Here is a 25,488-nt window from a genome sequence, read left to right on the forward strand (position 1 = left end):
TATGAACTTATCTCCACTATTAATACTATGTGTAAACTAGATAGCTAATGAGAACCTGCTACACAGCAGAGGGACCTCTAGTTAATGCCCTGTGTTGACCCGGATGGGAAGGAAATCCAAAAGGGAGGGGAGAGATGTATTTGTGTGGCTGATTCACTTTGCTGTAGAGCAGAAACTAACACAACATTGTAAAGCAATTATACTCCAACACAAATTAATTTAAAAAGTGGGCTTATTTTAGAACCCAGAGGACTTCTAGTGAGGAAGCCGAAGTTCTGCTTTCACGGCGTGACAGAGCATTTGGAAATGTCCTTACACACAAGCTGTCAAAACCGACAATCCTACGAGTTTCTAGGCCTGAGAGAAATTTATAAACTGAGGACAAGCGATCTATGAGAGGCATAGCCCAGCTGCTTGGGACAAAGCATCACACTCCCAGTTTCTTATCTTTTCAAGGTAAGAAGATACATTTGGTCATTTGTGTATTTAGGTCAGGTTCTCAAATTGAGGCTATACAATGCCTTAAAAAAATTTAACAGCTATATTTATAAGAGTTAAAGTTTTAAAATAACCAGATCAGTCCCAAGATGGAGTCACTCATGCTAAGCTTCCCGTGAGTAAACCAGAACCACCTGTCTTCTGTGAGGCTCTCCCAAAACAGGCAGACCCAGGCCCCCCAGTCTGTGCCCGCAGGCCCCACACACAGGCTCTAAGACCTCCCTCTGTTCCACAGAAGGGAAGCTAATGTCAGCAAGGCCCAGGGCCAAAATCACTGCAGATGGTGACTGCAGCCATGAAATCAGAGGACATTTGCTTCTTGGCAGGAAAGCTATGACAAATCTAGACAGTGTGTTGAAAAGTGGAGACATTACTTTGCCAACAAAGGTCTGTATAGTCAAGGCTGTGTTCTTCCCAGTGGTCACATAGAGTTGTGAGAGCTGGACCTTAAAAGAAGGCGGAGTGCCGAAGAATTGATGTCTTGGAGCTGTCGTACTGGAGAAGACTCCTGATAGTCCCTTGGACAGCAAGGAGATCAAACCAGTCAATCTTAAGGGAAATCAACCCTGAATACTCATTGGAAGGACTGATGCTGAAGCTGAAACTTCAGTATTTTGGTCATCTGATGTGAACAGCTGACCCATTGGAAAAGTCCCTGATGCTGGGAAAAACTGGGGGCAGATGGAGAAGAGGGCATCAGAGGATGAGATGGCTGGATGGCATCACTGACACAATGGACATGGGCAAACTTTGGGGAGATGGTAAGGGACAGGGAGGCATGGTGTGCTGCAGTCCATGGGGTCAAAAGAGTCAGACATGACTAGGCGACTGAGCAACAACAGCAACAGCCTCCTTGTTACTCCTCCTTTGGTCTTTAAGACTCTCTGGCCTCCTACAGGCCTTCCAAGCCCCTTTTCTCTCTGCCAGATGGGATGCTGCTCCATCCATGAGTTGCTGAATAAAAGTCTACTGATCAGTACACTGCAGAAAATTTTCTTTTAACAAACTTTAAGATTAATGGTTCAGTTTACAAAGCTTGAAAAAAAGTGATAGTGAAGTCACTCAGTTGTGTCCGACTCTTTGTGACCCCATGGACTGTAGTCTACCAGGCTTCTCCATCCATGGGATTTTTCAGGCAAGAATACTGGAGTGGGTTGCCATTTCCTTCTCCAGGAGATCTTCCTGGCCCAGGGATTGAACACGGGTCTCCCACATTGTAGGCAGATGCTTTACTGTCTGAGCCACTGGGAGGTCTGTTGACTTGGGAAATGGGTGGCAGAATCCATTCTAGGGAGAAACCATTTTCCATCTAGTGAATGCCCGTGAGAGGATGAGGGTCCAACAGGTTCCTCTAAAAGCTTAGAGAGGTTAAAAAAATTTTTTTAGATCAAAGTGAAATTAGCATGACAATATTTGGCAAATGGAAAAGAAAAAATACTTATTTGTAGTCCCACTCCCATCCCATGGCAATAACCAATATAATTTCTGTGAGTTTTAAAAAAATGTGTGTATGGAGAGAATACATTTGTGGTTGCCAGTGGGGTGGGGGTGGGGAGGGATGGATTGAGAGTGTGGGATTAGCAGATGCAAACTCTCATACATGATGGATGAACAACAAGGTGAGACTGTAGCCCACAGGGAGCTACAGTCACCATCTTGTGATCAATCATAACAGAAAAGAATATGAAAAAGAATGTATATGTATGTGTAACTGAATCACTTTGCTGTACAGCAGAAATTAATACAACATTGCAAACCCACTATCCTTCAATTAAAAAAATATACATCTATGGATCGCTAAGAGGGGGAAATGGGTGGCAGAATCCATTCTAGGGAGAAACCATTTTCTGTCTAGCAAATGCCTGTGAGAGGATGAGGGTCCAACAGGCTCCCCTAATGATGACTTGAGTCTCTGTCCCTCGCCTTCTCCCCATAGGGAGGTGAGGCAGACCTGCCTGGAAGGAGGGTCCCTGACAAAGACAGGGATGTGGCAGGGCAGGGGTGTATGCAGAGAGCTGATTTTTTTGCATAAAAATAGTGGGAGACATTTGAGTTTCAGGAGGTAGCCTTGGATAAGGGGTGTGCGGACAGGAGGAACAACAGGAGAACGTGGAATGGGAGGTCGGTGAGAATGGGGAGGAGGGTGGGCTGGGGAAGAAAGTCAGCCAGTGAGGCAGGCCCCGAGGTGCTGCTGACATGGAAGGCGAGGCTGCACAGTGGCGGGTCCCCTGCAGGGCCTGGCAGACTTGAAAGGAAGCTGCCTTATGTGGATGGAGTTCACAGGGATCAAGAAGAAAGGTCACTTTTCCATCTTTGGGTCTGTGCTTCACGCATAAGAAGAATGGTTTGAAAGAGGCAAGAACAGAGGAGACACAAGAAAGAATTAGGACCAAGGGGATCAGGAAAAATACAGGCTCCCCAAGGAATGATCAGATTTTGGGGGAAGAGGGTAAGAAGAGCTCCAGTGTTCCCTAAGTTTTGTAGGATAAAGAGTCTTTCCATTTATTAAAGGGAGGAGTGACCGTATAAATTTGTTTGGAGTTACGAGTGTCAAGGGGCTTCCCAGGTGGTGCTAATGGTAAAAAAACCTGCCTGCCAATGCAGGAGACATAAGAGATGCTGGTTCAGTCCCTGGGCCAGGAAGATCCCCAGGAGGAGGGCATGGCAACCCACTGCAGTATTCTTGCCTGGAAGATCCCATGGACAGAGAAGCCTGGAGGAATACAGCCCATGGGGTCGCAAAACAGTTGGACAGGACGGAAGCAACTTGGCACATGTACATGAATGTCAAGTTACTACAATCTGGGTAAGAAAATTCTGTATAGTTATAAAATTTTTTGTATCTTCCTCTTTTTCATTTAAAATGAAAGTGTATACATTTTCCTATGTTACAGAATATTAGAGAATTGACATTTTTTTCTTGGACCCACTATGCTCTGGGGCCCAGTTCTGTTACTATACAATCTTATTTAATCCCTACAACATTCTCTGACGTAGTCAAATCATTGCAACTATTTTTTAAAATAAAAAAACTGAAGCCTAGAGTGGTTAAGACATGTCCAAGGTTGGACGGGACTTTCCAGGAGGAGCCAGTGGTAAAGAACCTACCTGCCAATGCAGGAGACTTAAGAGATGTGGGTTCGTTCGATCCCTGGGTTGGGAAGATCCCCTGGAGGAAGGCACGGCAACCCACTCCAGTATTCTTGCCTGGAGAATCCCATGGACAGTAGAGCCTAGCAGGCTATGGTTCATAGGGTCGCAAAGAGTCAGACATACATGCATGCAAAGTTGTCCAGCCAGCAGTGACTAACCCCAGGAGGGAGACTGGATCCATCAGAGTGCAAAAGCCCTCTCCACAACCCCATGATGCTTGCCAGAGAGATCAGAGAATTGAAATCCATCTCCAAGACCATCAAGGGGAAAAATCAGAACAACAGGAATGTAAAAGATTCTTCTCTCCTCCAGGGAAGAAATTTGACTCTGTGATAGGAGTAGACTTTCGATTTCGCACTATGTAGTTGGCCATCAGCTTTCCTACAACTCAGCCTGCCAAACGATGTGACCCTCTTCTATATGAATAGCTGTTCTTTTCACTTTGGGGGCTTGGCTCGTCCCACTTCGCCTTGGAAAGCACTTCCATGAGATGCTACTAAAACCGATCAGTGTTCAGTTCAGTTCAGTTCAGTCGCTCAGTCGTGTCCGACTCTTTGCGACCCCATGAATCGCAGTACGCCAGGCCTCCCTGTCCATCACCAACTCCCGGAGTTCACTCACATTCACGTCCACTGAGTCAGTGATACCATCCAGCCATCTCATCCTCTGTCGTCCCCTTTTCCTCCTGCCCCCAATCCCTCCCAGCATCAGAGTCTTTTCCAATGAGTCAACTCTTTGCATGAGGTGGCCAAAGTACTGGAGCTTCAGTTTTAGCATCATTCCTTCCAAAGGAGTCCCAGGGCTGATTTCCTTCAGAATGGGCTGGTTGGATCTCCTGGCAGTCCAAGGGACTCTCAAGAGTCTTCTCCAACACCACAGTTCAAAAGCATCAATTCTTCAGCACTCAGCTTTCTCCATAGTCCAACTCTCACATCTATACATGACCACTGGAAAAACCATAGCCTTGACTAGATGGACCTTTGTTGGCAAAGTAATGTCTCTGCTTTTGAATATACTATCTAGGTTGGTCATAACTTTTCTTCCAAGGAGTAAGTGTCTTTTAATTTCATGGCTGCAGTCACCATCTGCAGTGATTTTGGAGCCACCCCCCCCAAAAGTCTGACACTGTTTCCACTGTTTCCTCATTTATTTCCCATGAAGTGATGGGACCAGATGCCATGATCTTCATTTTCTGAATGTTGAGCTTTAAGCCAACTTTTTTGCTCTCCTCTTTCACTTTCATCAAGAGGCTTTTTAGTACCTCTTCACTTTCTGCCATAAAGGTGGTGTCATCTGCATATCTGAGGTTATTGATATTTCTCCCAGTAATCTTGATTCCAGCTTGTGCATCTTCCAGCCCAGCGTTTCTCATGATGTACTCTGCATAGAAGTGTAAATAAGCAGGGTGACAATATACAGCCTTGATGTACTCCTTTTCTTATTTGGAACCAGTCTGTTGTTCCACACCTAGTTCTAACTGTTGCTTCCTGATCTGCATATAGGTTTCTCAAGAGGCAGGTCAGGTGGTCTGGTATTCCCATCTCTTTCAGAATTTTCCACAGTTTATAAAGGTTTTGGCATAGTCAATAAAGCAGAAATAGATGTTTTTCTGGAACTCTCTTGCTTTTTCAATGATCCAGGAGATGTTGGCAATTTGATCTCTGGTTCATCTGCCTTTTCTAAAACCAGCTTGAACATCTGGAAGTTCATGGTTCATGTATTGCTGAAGTCTGGCTTGGAGAATTTTGAGCATTACTTTGCTAGCGTGTGAGATGAGTGCAATTGTGCAGTAGTTTGAGCATTCTTTGGCATTGCCTTTCTTTGGGATTGGAATGAAAACTGACCTTTTCCAGTCCTGTGGCCACTGCTGAGTTTTCCAAATTTGCTGGCATATTGAGTGCAGAATTTTCACAGCATCATCTTTCAGGATTTGAAATAGCTCAATGCCATCACCTCCACTAGCTTTGTTCATAGTGATGCTTTCTAAGGCCCACTTGACTTCACATTCCAGGATGTTTGGCTCTAGGTGAGTGATCACACCATCGTGATCATCCGGGTCATGAAGATCTTTCTTGTACAGTTCTTCTGTGTATTCTTGCCACCTCTTAATATCTTCTACTTCTGTTAGGTCCATACCATTTCTGTGTTATGTGGCTGCAAAAATCATTAGCCAGAAGGCTCTGGTTTCACTCTGTGAAGGATGTTAGTGCTGAGATTGGAAGTTGACTGAGGGGTCCTGAGTAGTGACCCCTGGAAGGAGTGAGTCCCTGTGCCTGGTGGCCATCATCTCTGAAGCTACCAGCCACACCTCTGCCCTGTGGCTGGTTCTTCCAGTTCACTCAAACCCACACATCCTCAGTTCTATGGATGCTCAAAGGAAGTGTTCTTTGTTGGAGAGTGTTTCCATATCGTGTAGGTGTAGTAAGTAATAAGACTCCTTTTTTGTTCTAAAAGGCAAGATTATCTAAACTACAAGAGTGAAAAGCAATGGCGACATGAACAATGATTGCAAAGCACAACCAAATCTCTTGCCCTCTTTCACTTATTCTAATGAAGCAGGGATGGGTCCACCCCCGCACAGTGCATACCCAGCTGCTAGCTGCAGTGCGAAGAACAAACACTAGCCTTCATGGTTTTGTTTACACTTAAAACTGTGAACTTCTTTTATTTTGAGAACAAAATACTGTGTGCATTAAAATCACTTATGTTCTCTTAAGTCAATGACAAGCCTTGGATTTCATATTTGAAATGTGTGATGAAATCCAGAAGCAACACAAATTAGGTACTTAATGAAAAAAAACTTCAAATAAAGAAATCTTGCTTAAAAAATTTTTTGGGGGGTTTGTGGGGTGGGGTGGGGGCTGTGCTACGTGGCATGTAGAATCTTAGTTCCCCAACCAGGGATTGAACCTGGGTCCCCTGCAGAGTCCTAACCCCTGGACTGCAAGGGAATTCCAAAGAAATGTTACTTTTAAAGGAGCCACATCTGTTGGCATTCACTCAACAGTCCTGGGCACCTGTCTTCCTTGAATCAGCTACAGACCTGGTGGTGAGTCTGCAATGAGTGTTCCCAGGCTAAGGAAGAGAAGTGGTGCCTGCTGGGCTGGGAGGGGTGGAGGGTTCACCAGACTGAGGTTTCAGTGAGGCTGCAGGCAGCTTGCTGAAGAATAAGGTGAGAGCGCCTTACGGAGAGGAGGGGGTGGGGTTGTGGGGATGAGCAATTCAGAATGATGACTAGGTCTTATCAGCCTGCGACTCCAGAAGTGAATTTGCTGAAAAAGAGGTGACAGTCACAAGTTGATAAGATTAAGAATCTCTGAACAGAAGGGACTGTAGACTTAAAACTTGTAACTCTTTAACTCTGCAGATGGAGAAACAGATACTACACTCACCAAAGCCACAGCTAACCAGACAGACTTGCATGATCCAAACTACAGTTAAAATAGTGGGAGGCAAACAGAGCGACAGCATCTTAGGAGCCTGTCTGCTTTCAAGGGTCACACACGGAGGAGTCCTCTGTCACACCTGCCACATCTTTCAGTCTGCACGTACTTTACTTCTTTTTTTCTCCCAAGGCAAATGCACAGACCAGCTCATAACTCTAGGGTTTAATTCCTTTAGAGAAGACGTCTGCATTCTAGCCCTCGTCCTTGTAGCCCTGACATTTTGCAAAGCTGGTCAGGAAAGTTCTCTCATCTTCATCCTGACATAAGCATGGTGAGGCAATACCAGGGTGGTCTGGTCTGCATGTTCATGGTGGCTGTCATCCAAAGCACCTGCAGTGGTGTTCAGTATTCGGAGGGGAACTGTTCATGCACTCTTTGGGCCATTTTGGCCTGCTTCATTTAAAGCTGAGTTTTAAAAATTATGGACAAGACAAACCTCTTTAGTAAGTGGTTACAGCATTTAAAAGAATTAAACAACAGAACATAAAATATCAGGTACAATCTAGACGCTTTGTGAAACTGTTTTAGGTGAGTGGGTGAGTGTGTGTGTTGGGTCTTGTGTGTGCTGAAATGGCTCTCAGGAGACTTAAGATCACAAATGATGCACTGTTATTGTTGTTATTTAGTTGTTCAGTTGTGTCCGACTCCTTGTGACCCCATGGACTGTAGCCCGCCAGGCTCCTCTGGCCATGGGATTCTCCAGGCACGAATACTGGAGTGGGTTGCCATTTCCTTCTCCAGGAAATGATGCATTATTTTAACCCTAATTTGATTAATCAAGCATATCTAACTTTATGCTAATTCTTTTGTCTTTTTCTTGGCTTGTTGGACCTTAGTTCCTGGAGCAGGAATTGAACCCAGGCCCTTAGTAGTGAAAGTGCAGAGTTCTAATCACTGGATTGCTAGGGAATCCCCAACTTTATGCTAATTCTCAAGGCAATGCAGTGAAGGGCTGTGTTTTGTTGTTGTTTTCTTTTCTGTTTGCTTTTTAAGGTTGGAAAATTTATTTAAAGAAGCAAACATATCTCATTTCCTATTGTGTCCTAGAATTCCCTTTAATTGTTAAGTTCATTCCTCACAATGATGAGTGTCCAAACTGAACATTTTCATGAGAACAATTTAATCTTGGTAAGCAATCATGAAATGTGAGATAAAATACTAACTCTACAGGTAGTTTTTTCTCAAGACTGTAATTATCTACTTCAAAGTTTGTAGATAAATAGTGTAATTTTTATCCCCAAATCTTTCTTTCATCCAGTCATTCATCATTTATCATCTCCTTAGCAGAAGACAATTCTCTTTTGCAGGATCTCATTGGCTGGAACCAAAATGACAGGAACAAAACAACAGGCTGCAGAATTAATGGGAGGCAGGGCACAGCCATTCAGCCTTTTCAGGCCCAGCAGGGCTCACTGACTGACGGCTGTGTACCAAGGCTGTGGACGATGGCTGGGCCTTCAGAGGGTCTAAGGCAAGTCAGAGGGAGTGTGGCAATGCCTTCAAAATCTGAGAGGTGGCATCGGATTCCTTTAATTCTTCTTGCCCATTTGGCCATAGCTCATTGAAAACTCAGCTATTCAAAATATAGCCTAGCTATAATATGAAGCAATTAATTAAGTGGGTGGTAATTGGCACTTAGAAAGTGAAAAAGTAGACATTTTCCCTGGAGTTCCAGTGGTTAAGAACTCGCCTGCCAATGCAGGGGACATGGGTTCAATCCCTGGTCCAGGAAGATCCCACATGCCCCAGAGCAACTAAATGCTCATGTCGAAACTACTGAACCCACACACTCTAGAGCCTGTGCTTCACCACAAGAGAAGCCACCACAATGAGAAGCCTGAGCACTGCACCTAGAGAGTAGACCCTGCTCGCTGCCGCAGCTAGAGAAAGCCCTGTCACAGCAATGAAGACCCAGCACAGCCAATGAATTTTAAAAAAGGTGAAACAGAACAGAAAATATCAGGGTGCACCCCAGGTGCCTTGGGAAATATTTCATTCAGTGCGTGCGTGTGTGTGTGAGCGTGCACTGGGTCCTTGTGAGCAACACCCTTCTTACTATGGATCACAGTCAAACGACTCTGAAGCCACGCTCTGCCAGATGCAGGGGTGGGATGCACCTAGTTCTTACTGTGTGTCCCGAGGCGCTGATGCTGCCTCAGAGGGAAGCTAAGAAAAGACCCAGGACGGTGTCTTATTCCAGAGCTGGGACATGACCGAAGTGAGAACCTAAGCTCCAGGCCCTGTTCTGAGGCACTTCACCACCATCCACTCACACGCACATGAAGCCACAGCAATGCTTTATAACTGACCCTCATCCTAGCAATGAGGAAGGTCAGGCCGACAGGAGCCCACCCCTTGTTAGCAGTTTAGACGGTTTTCTTGGTGTTGGCATCCTCAGTCTAGCCAACTCCCCCATCTTGAATTACTGAAGTGGCTCTCAGATGCTTGATGGCAAAGTCACCTGCACTAAGAAAGCTGGCATCTGTCAGCATCCTCACCATCTTCATCACACTCAGATTTTGTCTGCAACCTGCCTGCAGTCACTCCCACCCAATGTGGTAAATCAACTGTATTTCAATACAAAAATTTTTTTAAAGTCTCTTTGAGTAAGATTTACACATTATCACTCAGTGTGTATCACTTATATACATTATTACACGTATTAATACATATTATACTTTATATCAACATATATTGTCTAACTCTCCCAGGACCATTACCTGTGTAGAGAAACGTGTTGGAATGTCCTCCCACCACCACATCCACGCCCTTCACTTTCTGAGCAATGAGTTTATCCACTTCAAAACCAGAGTGTCCCAGTGCAATAATTTTGTTCACATTTAGAGTTTTTAACTTATCTACTTCAGGTTGCAATGCAGTGATTTCATCTTCGAATACTAAATTCGTTCCTAAGGAAGAAAATAAAATGGACACTTATTCAACAATAGCTTTTTTGAAAATCATATTGCTTCTTATATAAGCATATCAAGTAAAAACACCTTACTGCCTAAAGTTCTTAAATTTTTAAGACCAAAATTATTTATAAATTCAGTGTAATATCTCTACAAAGCCAATAAAAATTCATACCAATATTCTCACTTACATTCCCTTAAGTTGCATTGGGGTTTCCCTGGTGACTCAGAAGATAAAGAATCTGCCTGCAACGTAAGAGATCTGGGTTCAGTCCCTGAGTTGGGAAGATCCCTTGGAGAAGGAAATGGCAACCCACTCCAGTATTCTTGCCTGGAAAATTCCAGGGACAGAGGAGCCTGGCAGGCTACAGTCTATGGGGTCATGAGGAGTCAGACAGGACTGAGAGTCTAAGACACACACACACAAGGTTGCCTGTTGGTTTAAGGCTGCGGATGATACCATGTTGCTTGAGTTCAATCTCAAACTATGAGCAGGGTTCAGATTTGTAATCTCTCTATTTGTTTAATCTATTTGTATTTTTATTCAGACTTCCATTAGGTCAACACAAAGCATGCCTGAGCACATAAACATGTTGGACTGTATACATGCCAAGTCATTATGCTATACACCTTAGTGCTGGATCAATCATATCTCAATAAAACTTAAAAAAAGATTAGCTACTGTATGGCTTTGTTTGCAAGTTCAGCACAATCAGTCCTCAGACTTGAAACTCTTGTCAGCGACTAGTCCTTGAATTGACGCCATTGACAACACTGTCTTGTCCACCGGATAAGGTCAGTGTTAGAGCATCGCTGAGCACTGATTAGATTGGGTTCTCATCCGAGGACTGCTGGCCCTGGGAGCCTTGCATCCCTCCCAGGAGGCTCACCCCCTACACAGTGGGAGCTGAAGCTTGCCTGCTAGTGCGGCTGGCGAGTGTGGGTGTGATCGCACAGCTGGGCGCTGTGTGCTGCAGGCTCGCACTACCCGGAGTGGTAAGCCCACCAGGCTCTCCCTTTGTCCCTGTCCTGCAGTCAAATTGCAGCATGGCTGGAGGGCTTACAGCTCTGACTGGCACAGACAGGACTACAAACACAGATACGCTGCCCTGAAGTCACAGCCAGCCAGCTGTGACTCCGGATCTTCCAGAGGATCTGGATTCCCTTATGCTGGAACCAACCCTAAAACAAAAATGCCAAAAGTTGAATCAGTCTCCTAACAACTTTTCAAAACCCAGGAGTCTGTTATCTCCAGTTTGAAAAGTATTCATCTAAGGATCTGTGAGACGGTTAAACATATCACTTCTGATGCTGTGGTGTTTGGGGGTCTCTGTGTGTCCCAGGAGGGAACTCTGGAGTCCCTTGAATCGGTTAAGATGATTTGTGCCAAAGAGCATGGAAAATAAGCAGTAAGGTTGATGGTAAAGCTGGGGGTACCCCAGACCAACAGCCTGAAAACAAGTGGTTCACAGATGTGGATGGGGTCTGCATTGCTGCCAGTAACTCACAGGGTAGCTCTTGATTTTTAACTCTTAAAAATCAAGAGTTATAACAGCTTGGCCCTCACTGTCTGCCATGAAGCCATTAAGAATCATCTGATTATTCTTGCCAGTCACCCCAAGAAGCTCAAGGCTCCCAGGTCACCCTCAGTGCTGTGTCAGCACTGATCCTCTCACTGATTTCCCCTTAAAACAACGAGGTGCACCCTCCCCATGCCACACTGCTGCTTAATTTCTCTCTGCGGCATTCACCACCTTCCGGCGCACCAAACATTCTCCTCATCTATTTCTTTTCCCACTAAATGGGAAGCTCCAGTGGGCAGGGCTTTTTGGGGTCAGTATCTCTGATGCCAAGAACACTGCCAGGAACAGAGGTAGGCTCCCAGAGGGAATGAATGAATGAATAACTGAATGGATGTTTGCTGAGACTTATGCTTCATCCTCTGCTTCAGTGTGGTGGGCAGGAAAGAACAAAAAGTCGAGAGAAAGGCCTCTGAGGACAAAGAAATGTATTCTCCTAACACATCAGAAACCTCACATGATCGGTCATCCCACATACCGAAGGCATGGGATTTATTTCAGGATAATATGAAGGAGAAAGTGCACGTGTTAGTCGCTCAGTCGTGCCCAACTCTTTGCAACCCCACAGACTGTGGCCCATCAGGCTCTTCTGTCCCTGGGATTCTCCAGGCAAGAACACAGGAGTGGGTTGCCATGCCCTCCTCCAGCGATCTTCCCAACCCAGGGACTGAACCTGCATCTCCTGCATTGCAGGTGGACTCTTTACCATCTGAGCCACCAGGGAGTGAGAGGAATTTCATTGTCTAAATAATAAAGTTATGCCCGTGGGCACCCAGGCCACCAGGACTGAAGGATTGAGGCTGGATATTTGGGGCCGGAGATCTACAGGAGGAGCCAGGCTGCTGAGCCTGTGGGCTTGGGAGAAGCAAGCATCGCCTGAGACACTGCTGCACCCCTGCCCAGCTCCTGCACTGGTCCCTACATGATACAGCCCCTCTCTCCTGGGAGATGCTGGAAAGAGTGTGGTCCTTTCAGCTCTCACGTCTTTTGTAACCTGGTAAGGTGCCGTCAGAGTCCCAGCAAGGCTAGTCCCTGCCCCCTGTCTCTCCACCATCCCTCTCTTTTATCTTTTTATTGGTGACTATTTTTAAGAACAATTTTTAAAGTCTTTATTGAATTTGTTACAATATTGCATCTGTTTTGTGCTTTGTGCTTAATCACCCAGTTGTGTCCAACTCTTTGTGACCCCGTGGACTGTAGCCCGCCAGGCTCCTCTGTCCATGGGATTCTCTAGGCAAGAATACTGGACTGGGTTGCCATTTCCTTCTCAGGGGATCTTCCCAACGCAGGAATTGAACCCAGGTCTCCCACGTTGCAGGTGGATTCTTTACTGTCTGAACCACCAGGGAAGTGTCTGTTTTACATTTTGATTTTTTTGGCCATGAGGCACATGCGATGTTAGTTCCTCAACCAGGGATGGAACCCATACCTCCTGCATGGGAAAGTGAACCATTGGACCATTAGGGGAGTCTCTTTATTGCTGACTATGAAAGAAGGGACTAATGTTTTTCTCCAAATCATGCTGAACTCCTCAGCCCAACAATCCAGTCCTCACCCCACTTTCCAGCTTTCTCTTAGAATCCATGTTCCAGGAAACTAAACACCTACCACTTTGGGATTGTGGCCCCACACCCGCCTGCTCTCGTGTGTTCATTCCACAGCTTTCACTGGGAAGCCCCTTGTGCTGGCACCAAGCAGGTCCCTGCCCTTGGCAGCGTGGGTCCCAGCAGATGACTCTGACCTCACTTCTGGAATGCCCTTTGCCCCAGAATTCTTCACACACCTTAGAGGGGGCCATGGAGGGCCATCCTGCCCTTCACCAGACATTCACCAGACCTTCTTCCCTCCCTCCCTGACTTTGTTAGTGACATTTGATTAGATTCTACCTTTAATGAACTCAAATCCCCCTGGAGGGAACAGACATCATGGAGACACATAACTATTCTGTTATTCAACATGGCCACATCTTTAGTCAGAGATCCTGAGCTGGGCCCTCTATTAGGTTCCAGATGTTCACTGGGAACAGACTAGCTCTGTCCTCAGGCTGCTCCCAAGGAAGCCCAGAGTGAGGACAAATGTGATCAGGGGAGGCATTTTCGGGGGATGCTGGGGACCCACAGCAGGAGCGTCTCACCAGAGGGCGACCTGCGGCAACGGGGCCTCAGGACCCCAGCCCCACCCATATCGGTGATTAGTTCACTCTATAATTGCCCCCCTTGCCTCTGGGCAGGAAAGCCCCAGGGGGCCCAGACAGAAGGTGCCCTGAATCTGGGAAAGGCTGACCACCTTGCTGTAAGCGGCAGGGCAGAAGGGCTGGAGCTCTGCTGGCGGTGGAGAGAAGCCCGAGACTGCACTGGGTTCCTCCAGTGGGGCCACACCCTGTTCAGTCAGAAGAGCACTCACATAGCTCTTCAAAAGCCGGGAACTCATGAGGTCCACGGGTGCCTGCTGTGGCATTTTCATAATGATTTCAGCCACAGCCATGGACCACGTGCAAAGGGCTTGGGGGAGAGATGTCACCTGGTGTCTGGGGTGCCTGATGAACCCCAGGTCCCCAGCAGTGGAGAGCAGCCCAGCCCTGCTTCGCAGGACCCTCTCCTTACCCCTGAGCCACTCAGGGTCAAGTGCATTGACTTTTGTGTCGTTTCCAATGGCCTGCAACCACTTTAACAGCAACAGTAAACACACGAAATTTCTAACTGTCATTTTCTAAGACTTCCTTTATCAGTTTGTTCTTGCCCAAAACCCTTGTTTCCTTTTTCTCTTCAAATATGGAAAGAAAATTGACTTGGATAATTTAGAAAAATCTTCCCAGGTGACACATTGGTAAAGAATTTGCCTGCCAATGCAGGAGACGCAAAGAGATGTGGGTTTGATCCCTGGGTAGGGAAGATCCCCTGGAGAAGGAAATGACAACCCACTCCAGTATTCTTGCCTGGAGGATCCCACAGACAGAGGAGGCTGGCGGACTATAGTCCATGGGTCTGCAAAGAGTCTGACATGACTGAGTGACTCATTTGCAATTTAGGAAAAACATCTTTTTGTTTTCACTGCCAAACCATTCCTGTAAAAGTGGCTCAAAAATGTTTTTTGAATGGTCTTAGGGTTATACAGATATGTGTGTGTGTAGATATGGCTATAGCAGATATACATATATATCTGTTGTATGATACACAAACACATAAGACCATTCAAGAATATATATATATACACACATATATATTTCCCAGAAAGCCAGATATAACAAAGCCATTAAAACAAGAGATAATGAAAAAGGGAGCTAACTAGACATAGAATAATCATACTAGAAAAAAGGAAGATGAGGTAAAACCCTGGCTCTGGGCTCCCTGGTTCCAAAGAAAAAAGGGCGTGAGTTATGTGACTCTCATTTTCCAATAAATGACTCCTTCTGACATCAGCACTGGATATAAATGGCCCTCTCATCCAAATTCTGAACGTGCTGAATTAAGCAATGTTACTGTTGGTGTCAACAATTCACTGAGCAGGAAAGCAAGGGTCTTTAAGAAGTTACTTAGGGCAACTGGAAACCACTAGATAGGTGTTTCAATGTCATCCACACATGTCCAACACCACACACTGTTCCTACTTTAACCAACCATCCAGAAAAATAATGCCACACTCTGATTTAGTGGCACCTATTTTCAAGCAATGAGTACTGTAAAAGAAGCGAATACCTGGATTCGAGAGGAAAGGGGTTTCCTTTGAAGTGTATCCAACAATCCCCACAACTTCATTACCAACAGGAAGAATTTTATATGGTGAATAAAGTCCTGAAATTTTAGATGCTAGAGGCCCCTTGGCTTTAATGTTTGCGCTCAGAATTGAAAAATTGACCTCTTTGAGTAGTGGATCAATCAGGCCTTCCACACCATTATCAAATTCGTGATTTCCCAGTGCCTGGTGGAAGGGAAAAGAGAAAAAGAATTAGGTACTCTGAAATTGCCAGTAAAAACATACTACAGAGAATATTACCTTGGGGAATTCCCTGCTGGTTCACTGGTTAGGACTCCATGCTTTCACTGTGGAGGACATGGGTTCAATTCCTGGTCAGGGAACTAAGATCCCACAAAGCATATGGCACAGTCGAAAAACAAACAAACAAAAAAGACCTTAACACAGGGTTCTGAAAACTGGAGAAGCTCTACGAAGCTGACTGTATGACTGATGTCTTCCTCAGGCTCAGAGATTTTACTCTGGGGCCCTGGGGTCAGGCCCAGGGACAGTCAGATCACCAGGCAGATTTCAGAACCCCAGGCCTCATATCACCTGCTGAGGTGACATCAATGTGTGTGGAAGGCACTCGCAGACAGGTCAGTGTCCTCTGCCTCCAGGCCTGGGGCAGGTTGAGAGTCTGCATTTACCAGGCTCTGTCCAGTCCCTTCTCTCATAAGCCCATATCTCAATTCACCAAACCAATCATTCCATTCCTATATGCCGGGGACAACTTAAAATCAACAGGACCAGCAAAAGGGGCTGGGGTCGTACGATGAACAGACACTTGAGGCGTCCCCTCCCTGACGCAGCTCCCATCTCCTGGGTCATGATGCCCTTATGCTCCCATAACTGTTTCTTCCCTAGGACTCTGTGGTGCTCTCTTCTTCTGGGAAGGAGAGGATCCCCAAGGGCAAGCAGGAGATTGCATTTTGATAGCAGAGCATTGGTTTCTGCTTCCTGTCAGTTCTGGGTCACCCTGGGTTTCACTCTCAGCAGCTTCACATCCAAGGATGAGTAGGATGAAACCACCGCAGGCTTTGGGCCTCTGGATGGGCCCTGAGCCAGGGCTCTGGGAGGAGCTGGCATGCTTTAACACAAGACACTACACTCCCAACTTATTCCCTAGCTCCCTTTCCTCACTGCTCAGGGACCAGCTGCTGAGCCAGAGCTATCACCCTGACGTCTGGTATCTTTCCCCAGGGTGATGCTGACAAAAGAGGACCCACTGGCCACCTCCCCCAAAGCCTTCCACTCCTTCTCTATGCGTCTCCTGGAAAAAACTCACCTACTGCAGCCACCCACCCATGGGCTTTGGCTGCCAAGACTGATTTGCTATCTTAGTACTTAACTCAGTGAGTCTCAAACTCTCTATAAACCACACTTGATTTTGCTTCACTTTGCAGGTCATCTGGGAACAGGCCTAGAAGTGCTGACTGGTGACCCCTCCACCTAAATGAACACCCCCATCCCCGTGTTCTCTGACTGTTCCCATCCTCCTTCTTCCTACACATTCCACTCTGTAGCAGCTTGTTCTGCACATCCATGGGGTCCTCCCCACAAGGAGTGCCCGTGAGTCACTGGGACCTTCACCTCGCTCAGTGCTGGAGCCCCTTGCCTGCCTGGCAGGTGACCCTCGCCAGTACCCACGCTCAAAGGGCCGTGTGCATCATGTCCTCATCTGCACGTGTTTCCATGAAGAAAGCAGCACAGTGTTTTCATGTTCCCATGTCCCTGTCTTCCTGATTAAACTCAGAATTTCTGAACTTGCCTTTCATCCCATCTCTGAATATCTGCTCATTTTTACTTCTTCCTCTTACCTAACTGCTTCCCTCTTAAAGGCTGACCTACTTAAAGGTTCTCCCAGGCTTGGGTAATTGTCTTTTTCTCTTCTATTCTTAGAACATCATGGTTTCTTCCTATGGTGAAATAAGTCTGCCTTATGAGGTTACAATAACTCATAATAATCTTGCTTAACTGTACAGGTTTTTTTTTTTTTAATGAATGTTTCCATAGCTCTTCATGAAAGATTGTCAATGTGTCAGCTGCCTTGCACTTTACCATTATACTGCTAGCACTCAGCAACAGCTGAACTTACAGTTTTCTTTTATTTGTCTTGCTTGGTGTCTCCTCCTTGGACTTGAGTGTAAAGCCCTGGAAGTGGTGACCTTGGCTGCCTTTCTGCCTCTCTGCCTGGAGGGGAGAGAGTGTGCTTGGAGGTGTGCAAGGGTTGCCTGAATGCTGTCGCTGCCACCCACACTTTCAACACTCAACGGAACATCTACAACCCCAGCCTGACTCCTGACTCTGCATCTCTACGTCTGGCTGCCACGTGGACACTGCCCCCCAGGGTCTCACAGGCACCCCAAGCTTACTGCGCTCCAGCTCCTGCCTCTGGGATCCCCATCTTGGTCCAAGGTACTGCCCTCTCCCCAGTCAGCTGCAGCCAGAAACCCGGGAGCAGCCGAATCCCTCCCACTCGCTCACTCCCTCTCCTCTCCTCCTACCAGCATCTCCAGCTTTATTTAAAAGCTCCAGTGCAGCCTACCCCATTGCTCCCACCTGCATGTGCCCCCACCCCCACCCCTGCCCCCAAGCCGGGCCTGCAGATGCTACCACTGCCATCTCTAAACCTGAACCTTGCTGCCAGAATCATCTTTCTAAAATGCAAATCTGTACTTACTCTTCCTGACCTTAAGGGTCCTGAGAGGCTTCCTCTGGGATAAAGTTCAATGTCCTGAGCTCTTTGAGGTCTGGTCTTGCCTGCTCCTCCAGCTTCCCTCAGACACTCACCTCCAGACAGGCCTGGAGGCTCCATCATTCATGAGCAGTGACCTGAACACATTTCTAAACTGAAGCTTCCTCCAGAAGAGGAATGAATGAATAAAACAAAAGCTGTAGTGACAGCGAGTCAGTATTTACTAAGTACATGCCACACACCAGCATCATGCAAGGTGATTTTGTGTAGCAAACCTGGTTTTATGCTGTGACATCGGTATTATTACTATGCTTGTGTTACAGAGGGGGAAAACTGAGATCTAGAGACATTAAGTGAATGGTTCAAGGTCACAAAATTAGTAAGGATTGGAGCTGGGACCAGAGCCACTTCTGTTTAACTTCAACTTTCTTAACCTCTATGCTTGACTATAATGGGCTTTGCATAAGAGAGTAAGGACTCAAAATAAATTCCTGACTATTCACAGTTTTCTGTATTTTCGCTTATCTTTATCCCTCTGTATATGATACATGGACTTCCCTGGTGGCTTAGTAGTAAGGAATCACCTACAATGCAGGAGACACAGGAGACATGGGTTCCAACCCTGGGTTGGGAAGGTCCCCTGGATGAGGGCATGGCAGCCCACTCCAATATCCTTGTCTGGAGAATTCCATGGACAGAGAAGTCTGACGGGCTACAATGCATGGGGCTGCCGAGCTGGACCCGACTGAAGCAACTGAGCATGCGTGCATGCGTATATGATACATAATTGCTGACTGATTGATATATACATAGACAGGGCTCCCTTGGTGGTCCAGTGGTTAAGAATCTGCCTGGCAATGCAAGGGACACTGGTTCAATCCCTGGTCCTGGAAGATCCCCATGCCATGCAGCAACAAAGCCTAAGAGTCACAACTACTGCACCAGAGCCAGTGCTCCTCAACAGGAGAAGCCCGCAGTGAGAAGCCCTCACACAAAGACCAGTAGCCCCTGCTCACTGCAACCAGGCAAAGCCCACACACAGCAGTGAAGACCCACCACAGCCAAAAATAATAATAAAAAAGATATATACATAGATAGGAAGATAGAACATTCCTTTCCCGTGCCAGGCCTTTACTGCCTTATTCAACTAATTACTCTAGCTCCTGAAGGCCAATGGACCTTCTGGAAGAAAGACCCCAAACCCTCGAGGTCCTCCCTGAGTCAGCAGTCCTTCCTGTGCTTGATGGTCCCCTTGGGCAGCCCCGGCAGACCCTACACCTGCCCACTGAGTCCCTTACCACGCAGCACAGGTTTGGGAAGAGGGCAAGGATGCAGCATCAAATGAATAAATAAATGAACAGAAAAGTCTCCATCAATTTCTTTCTCCTACACACAGCTAATTCTTCCTACAGATACCAAAGCAGAACAATCCCTTTGTAAATCCCTATCTCTAGAAACTCAGTGCTTCCACTTTCTGACCTTGACTTTGCCTGCTCCCTCCTGTTCCCCTGCACCTAACAGAGCTCCACCATCTGTCTACTCTGCAGAGGAAGGATCCTGCAGCTCACCTGAGGACACCTGCTCCCACCACCCTGCCAGCACACAGGAAACTTGTGAAATACACTGCTTCTTCATTCGTTCCTGTTGCTTTTATTAATAATGTGAAAATACCTCAGGAAGAGTCTGCCTACCAGTAGAACTTAGAGCAATAAAGATACAATGTAACAGAGCCTATAGTCTTTCCTTGTTCCTTTATATCTTACAGAAACTTTGTAGGGCAACCATGTTGTTGCTGTTGAATCTCTAAGTCCCGTTTGACTCTTTTGCGACCCCATGGATTGTAGCCCTTCAGGCTCCTCTATCCATGGCATTTCCCAGGCAAGAATACTGGAGTGGGCTGCCATTTCCCTCTCCAGAGGATCTTCCAATCCAGAGACTGCACACACGTTTTCTGTGTTGGCAGGCAGATTCTTTACCACTGAGCTGTCAGGGAGGCCCCAGCACAAGAATTTAGAAATTCACACTGCAGTATTATTACGCCTTCTCGGGTCCTCTCTGAAGACCCTGTCCACCTTCTCGTATGTGCGCTTGTTGACTTTTTGATGCCCTGACCAACTAACGTGCTTATGTTGTACCATACTGATGTGTACCAACTAACCCTGATATGAACTAACCTCTTATGTGCCACTTATCACTCTAATCCTCACATAAGCAAGTGATTTTCCTGCATGTAAAGGACATTCTCACATTTTCTCTCACTTTTCTGCTTTCCAAACATTTCATCTCCAATACTGGAAACGAAACTCATTTTCATTCATTTGTTAGTTTGAGAGCCTTATTCACCCACTGGTTCTAGCACTGTCGTCACCTTGAATATTTTTAATACAAACACTAAATTTCACCAAATGCACTTTTCTGTAATTTAAGAGAGTTGAACCTCACAAAATGACCTTTTTCAGTATCTCCAACACTGGGATCATAGGAACACAATGAGAGCGTCTGGTCTAACCCCAGCTCATTATCTTCATCACTTCTTTGGTATAGGAGAACCCTGGGGTTCTAACTATTAAAAGCAAAACAAAACTTGATGCTCATATAGGAAAGAGACTTTCCATGTTCTCTGCCTAGCTCAGCCCAGTATTTTCGATCATCCAAATACCTGGAATATTGCCAGCCTTTTCTTCTTCTTCTTCTTTTTATTTTTAAAATTAAAAAAATTTTTGGCTGTGCTGTGAGACTTGTGGGATCTTAGTTCCCTAACTAGTGACTGAACCCAGGCCCTGGTGGTGAAAGTGCAGAGTCCTAATCCTGGACCGCCAGGGAATTCCCTTGCTTGCCTCTTAAAGCTAAAAGCGAACTGAAATGTAAGGACAAGGGAGATAAGCTTTTTCTCTGACTTAAAACCCTGCTGTTGTTAAATAAATTCTGCAGAACACAGTCAGATGTTTTTAACCCCAACTGCAGGCATTTGTTAATATTTACATTTGCATCCCCAGGTGGTGCTAGTGGTAAAGAAGCTGCCTGCCAAAGCAGGAGACATAAGAAATGCAGGTTCAATCCCTGGGTCCGGAAGATTCCCTGGAGGAAGGCATGGGAACCCACTCCAGTATTGCCTGGAGAATCCCATGGACAGAGGAGCCTGGCAGGCTACAGTCCACAGGGTAGCACAGAGTCAGACATGACTGAAGCAACTTAGCATGTATATTTGCTGTGTATAGTTTGTGAAAGGCTTGGCAGAAACTCTGCAAGGATAGGGCCCAAAAGGCTTTTCAGGTCTTATGAATCAGCAATGGAAGAATGAATCCATTTGGAGTTCTTGTTTTGATTAAAAACACTCTGAAGTGAGGAGTGAGGGAAAGCTTGTGTTACCATCATTGGTTTATAACTCTCATTAATTCTGAATACAGGACAAAGTCTAACTTCCTTTTGGGGATAAGCAATTCCTGACATATACCCATTTTAAGGTGCTTATACGGTGACCACATCTCTATTCATTCATTTATTACCATTGCATTGAGTGCTAATGATAATTTAACAGTCAATTCAGTTCAGTTCAGTTCAGTTGCTCAGTCGTGTCCAATTCTTTGCTACCCATGGACTGCAGCACGCCAGGCCTCCCTGTCCATCACCAACTCCCAGAGTTTACCCAAACTCATGTCCATTGAGTCAGTGATGCCATCCAACCATCTCATTCTCTGTTGTTCCCTTCTCCTCCTGCCCTCAATCTTTCCCAGCAGCAGGGTCTTTTCAAATGAGTCAGCTCTTCACATCAGGTGGCCAAAGTATTGGAGTTTCAGCTTCAACATCAGTCCTTCCAATGAACACTCAGGACTGATCTCCTTAAGGATGGACTGGTTGAATCTCCTTGCAGTCCAACGGACTCTCAAGAGTCTTCTCCAGCACCACAGTTCAAAAGCATCAATTCTTCGGCGCTCAGCTTTCCTTATAGTCCAACTCTCATAACCATACATGACTACTGGAAAAACCATTCCCTTGACTAGACATACCTTTGTTGGCAAAGTAATGTCTCTGCTTTTTAATATGTTGTCTAGGTTGGTCATAACTTTCCTTCCAAGGAGTAAGTGTCTTAATTTCATGGCTGCAATCATGATCTGCAGTGATTTTGTAGCCCAGGAAAATAAAGTCAGCCACTGTTTCCACTGTCTCCCCATCTATTTGCCATGAAGTGATGGGACCGGATGCCATGATCTTCGTTTTCTGAACGTTGAGCTTTAAGCCAACTTTTGCACTCTCCTCTTTGACTCTCATCAAGAGGCTCTTTAGTTCTTCACTTTCTGCCCTAAGGGTGGTGTCATCTGCATATCTGAGGTTATTGATATTTCTCCCAGCAGTCTTGATTCCAGCTTGTGTTTCTTCCAGCCCAGCGTTTCTCATGATGTACTCTGCATAGAAGATAAATAAGCAGGGTGACAATATACAGCCTTGACCTACTCCTTTTCCTATTTGGAACCAGTCTGTTGTTCCATGTCCAGTTTTAACTGCTGCTTCCTGACCTGCATACAGGTTTCTCAAGAGGCAGGTCAGGTGGTCTGGTATTCCCATCTCTTTCAGAACTGTCCATAGTTCATTGTGGTCCACACAGTCAAAGGCTTGGGCATAGTCAATAAAGCAGAAATAGATGTTTTTCTGGAACTCTCTTGCTTTTTCGATGATCCAGTGGGGATGTTGCCGACTTGATCTCTGGTTCGTCTGCCTTTTCTAAAACCAGCTTGAACATCTGGAAGTTCACGGTTCATGTATTGCTGAAGCCTGGCTTGGAGAATTTTGAGAATTACTTTACTAGCATGTGAGATAAGTGCCATTGTGCAGTAGTTTGAGCATTCCTTGGTATTGCCTTTCTTTGGGATTGGAATGAAAACTGAGCTTTTCCAGTCCTGTGGCCACCGCTGAGTTTTCCAAATTTGCTGGCATATTGAGTGCAGCACTTTCACAGCATCATCTTTCAGGATTTGAAATAGCTCAACTGGAATTCCATCCCCTCTACTAGCTTTGTTCATAGTGATGCTTCCTAAGGCCCACTTGACTTCTCATTCCAGGATGTCTGGCTCTACGTGAGTGATCACACCATTGTGATTATCTGGGTTGTGAAGATCTTTTTGGTATGGTTCTATGTATTCTTGCCACCTCTTCTTAATATCTTCTGCTTCTGTTAGGTCCCTACCATTTCTGTCCTTTATCAAGCCCATCTTTGCATGAAATGTTCTCTTGGTATCTCTAATTTTCTTGAAGAGATCTCTAGTCTTTCTCATTCTATTGTTTTCCTCTATTTCTTTGCATTTTGATCGCTGAGGAAGGCTTTCTTATCTCTCCTTGCTATTCTTTGGAACTCTGCATTCAGATGCGTATATCTTTCCTTTACTCCTTTGCTTTTGGCATCTCATCTTTTCACAGCTATTTGTAAGGCCTCCTCAGACAGCCATTTTGCTTTTTTGCATTTCTTTTTCTTGTGGATGGTTTTGATCCCTGTCTCTGTACAATGTAATGAACCTCCGTCCATAGTTCTTCAGGCACTCTGTCTATCAGATCTAGTCCCTTAAATCTATTTCTCACTTCTATCATATAATCATAAGGGATTTGATTTAGGTCATATCTGAATGGCCTAGTGGTTTTCCCTATGTTCTTCAATTTAAGGCTGAATTTGGCAATAAGGAGTTCATGATCTGAGCCACAGTCAGCTCCTGGTCTTGTTTTTGCTGACTGTATAGAGCTTCTCCATCTTTGGCTGCAAAGAATATACACAATCTGATTTCAATGTTGGCCATTTGGTGATATCCATGTGTAGAGTCTTCTCTTGTGTTGTTGGAATAGGGTATTTACTATGACCAGTGTGTTCTCTTGGCAAAACTCTATTAACCTTTGCCCTGCTTCATTTTGTACTCTAGGACCAAATCTGCCTGTTATTCCAGGTGTTTTTTGACTTCTGGGGGCCATGAGGAGATACCCCATGTCCAAGGTAAGGAGCAGCAGCTGTGCTTTGCTGGAGCAGCCATGAAGAGACACCCCACATCCAAGGTAAGAGAAACTCAAGTAAGATGATAGACACTGAGAAAGGGCATCGGAGGGCAGACAGACTGAAACCACAATCACAGACAACTAGCCAATCTGATCACACGGACCACAGCCTTGTCTAACTCAGTGAAACTAAGCCATGCCATGTAGGGCCACCCAAGATGGACGGGTCATGGTGGAGAGGTCTGACAGAATGTGGCCCACTGGAGAAGGGAATGGCAAGCCACTTCAGTATTCTTTCCTTGAGAAACCCATGAATAGTATGAAAAGGCAAAAAGATAAGGCACTGAAAGATGAACTCCCCAGGTTGGTAGGTGCCCAATATGCTACTGGAGATCAGTGGAGAAATAATTCCAGAAAGAATGAAGAGATGGAGCCAAAGCAAAAACAACACCCATTTGTGGATGTGACTGGTGATAGAAGCAAGGTCTGATGCTGTAAAGAGCAATATTGCATAGGAACCTGGAATGTTAGATCCATGAATCAAGGCAAATTGGAAGTGGTCAAACAGGAGATGGCAAGAGTGAACGTCGACATTCTAGGAATCAGTGAACTAAAATGGACTGGAATGGGTGAATTTAACTCAGATGACCATTATATCTACTACTGTGGGCAGGAATCCCATAGAAGAAATGAAGTAGCGGTCACAGTCAACAGAAAAGTCCGAAATGCAGTATTTGGATGCAATCTTAAAAACGACAGAATGATCTCTGTTCATTTCCAAGGCAAACCATTCAATATCACAGTAATCCAAGTCTATGTCCCGACCAGTAATTTTGAAGCAGCTAAAGATGAACTGTTCTATGAAGACCTACAAGACCTTTTAGAACTAACTAACACCCAAAAAAGATATCCTTTTCATTATAGGGGACTGGAATGCAAAAGTAGAAAGTCAAGAAACAGTCAATTACCATCTTTTAGATACTGAATTCAATGGAAAGTACCTAGTATCCACCCAATGAAAACAAATACATGATGTCATAATGCCACAGTCCCCCATCCCTTCCTCTACCTGGGGCAGATGCTGGATAACTGATGGAGTCAGTCTTCCCCACCGAGTTTGAACTGAGCCTCAAAACTCTTCTTTTCCTGGCCCTGCAGGGAGTTACTGTCAATTAATTAGAGACTGACACTTGAGATGAAATTGTTCTCCGTGCCTGCATGAAGATAATAATGATAAGCGTGAAATCTATTGACTTCTAACAACAGTAAAATAAAACTTCAGAGAGGAACATGTGCTAGAGGAAATGATTTCACATCCTTCCTGACTTTTCTCTCTTTTACCATGTTTGTTCCACAGAGTGCAGATGGAACCTGCAACTGAATCCAGCTGTCACCTAACAAGGCGTGCCTGACCACCTTGTCCTGTGAGGCCTCATGCCCATGGCCAGTCTTTTTTCTTTCTCAAAGCTTTTCCTAAGAGAAGCTGCTATTTCTTC

At 45.5% G+C, this 25,488-nt stretch overlaps 1 protein-coding gene across 1 annotated transcript in view; it reads right to left on the bottom strand.

Annotated features, from left to right (window-relative positions):
* NT5E (5'-nucleotidase ecto) overlaps positions 1-25,488 on the bottom strand; it is a 69,363-nt gene that overhangs the window by 22,316 nt on the left and 21,559 nt on the right. The window contains exons 2-3 of the mRNA XM_040238858.1: positions 15,285-15,507; positions 9,818-10,006 (exon numbers count right to left, since the gene is read on the bottom strand). Coding sequence (XP_040094792.1) covers positions 9,818-10,006; positions 15,285-15,507 — 412 coding nt within the window. The remainder of the gene's footprint in view (positions 1-9,817; positions 10,007-15,284; positions 15,508-25,488) is intronic.

Source organism: Oryx dammah, unplaced genomic scaffold (genome assembly GCF_014754425.2).
Source record: "Oryx dammah isolate SB20612 unplaced genomic scaffold, SCBI_Odam_1.1 HiC_scaffold_4, whole genome shotgun sequence".
NCBI classification, from domain to species: domain Eukaryota; kingdom Metazoa; phylum Chordata; class Mammalia; order Artiodactyla; family Bovidae; genus Oryx; species Oryx dammah.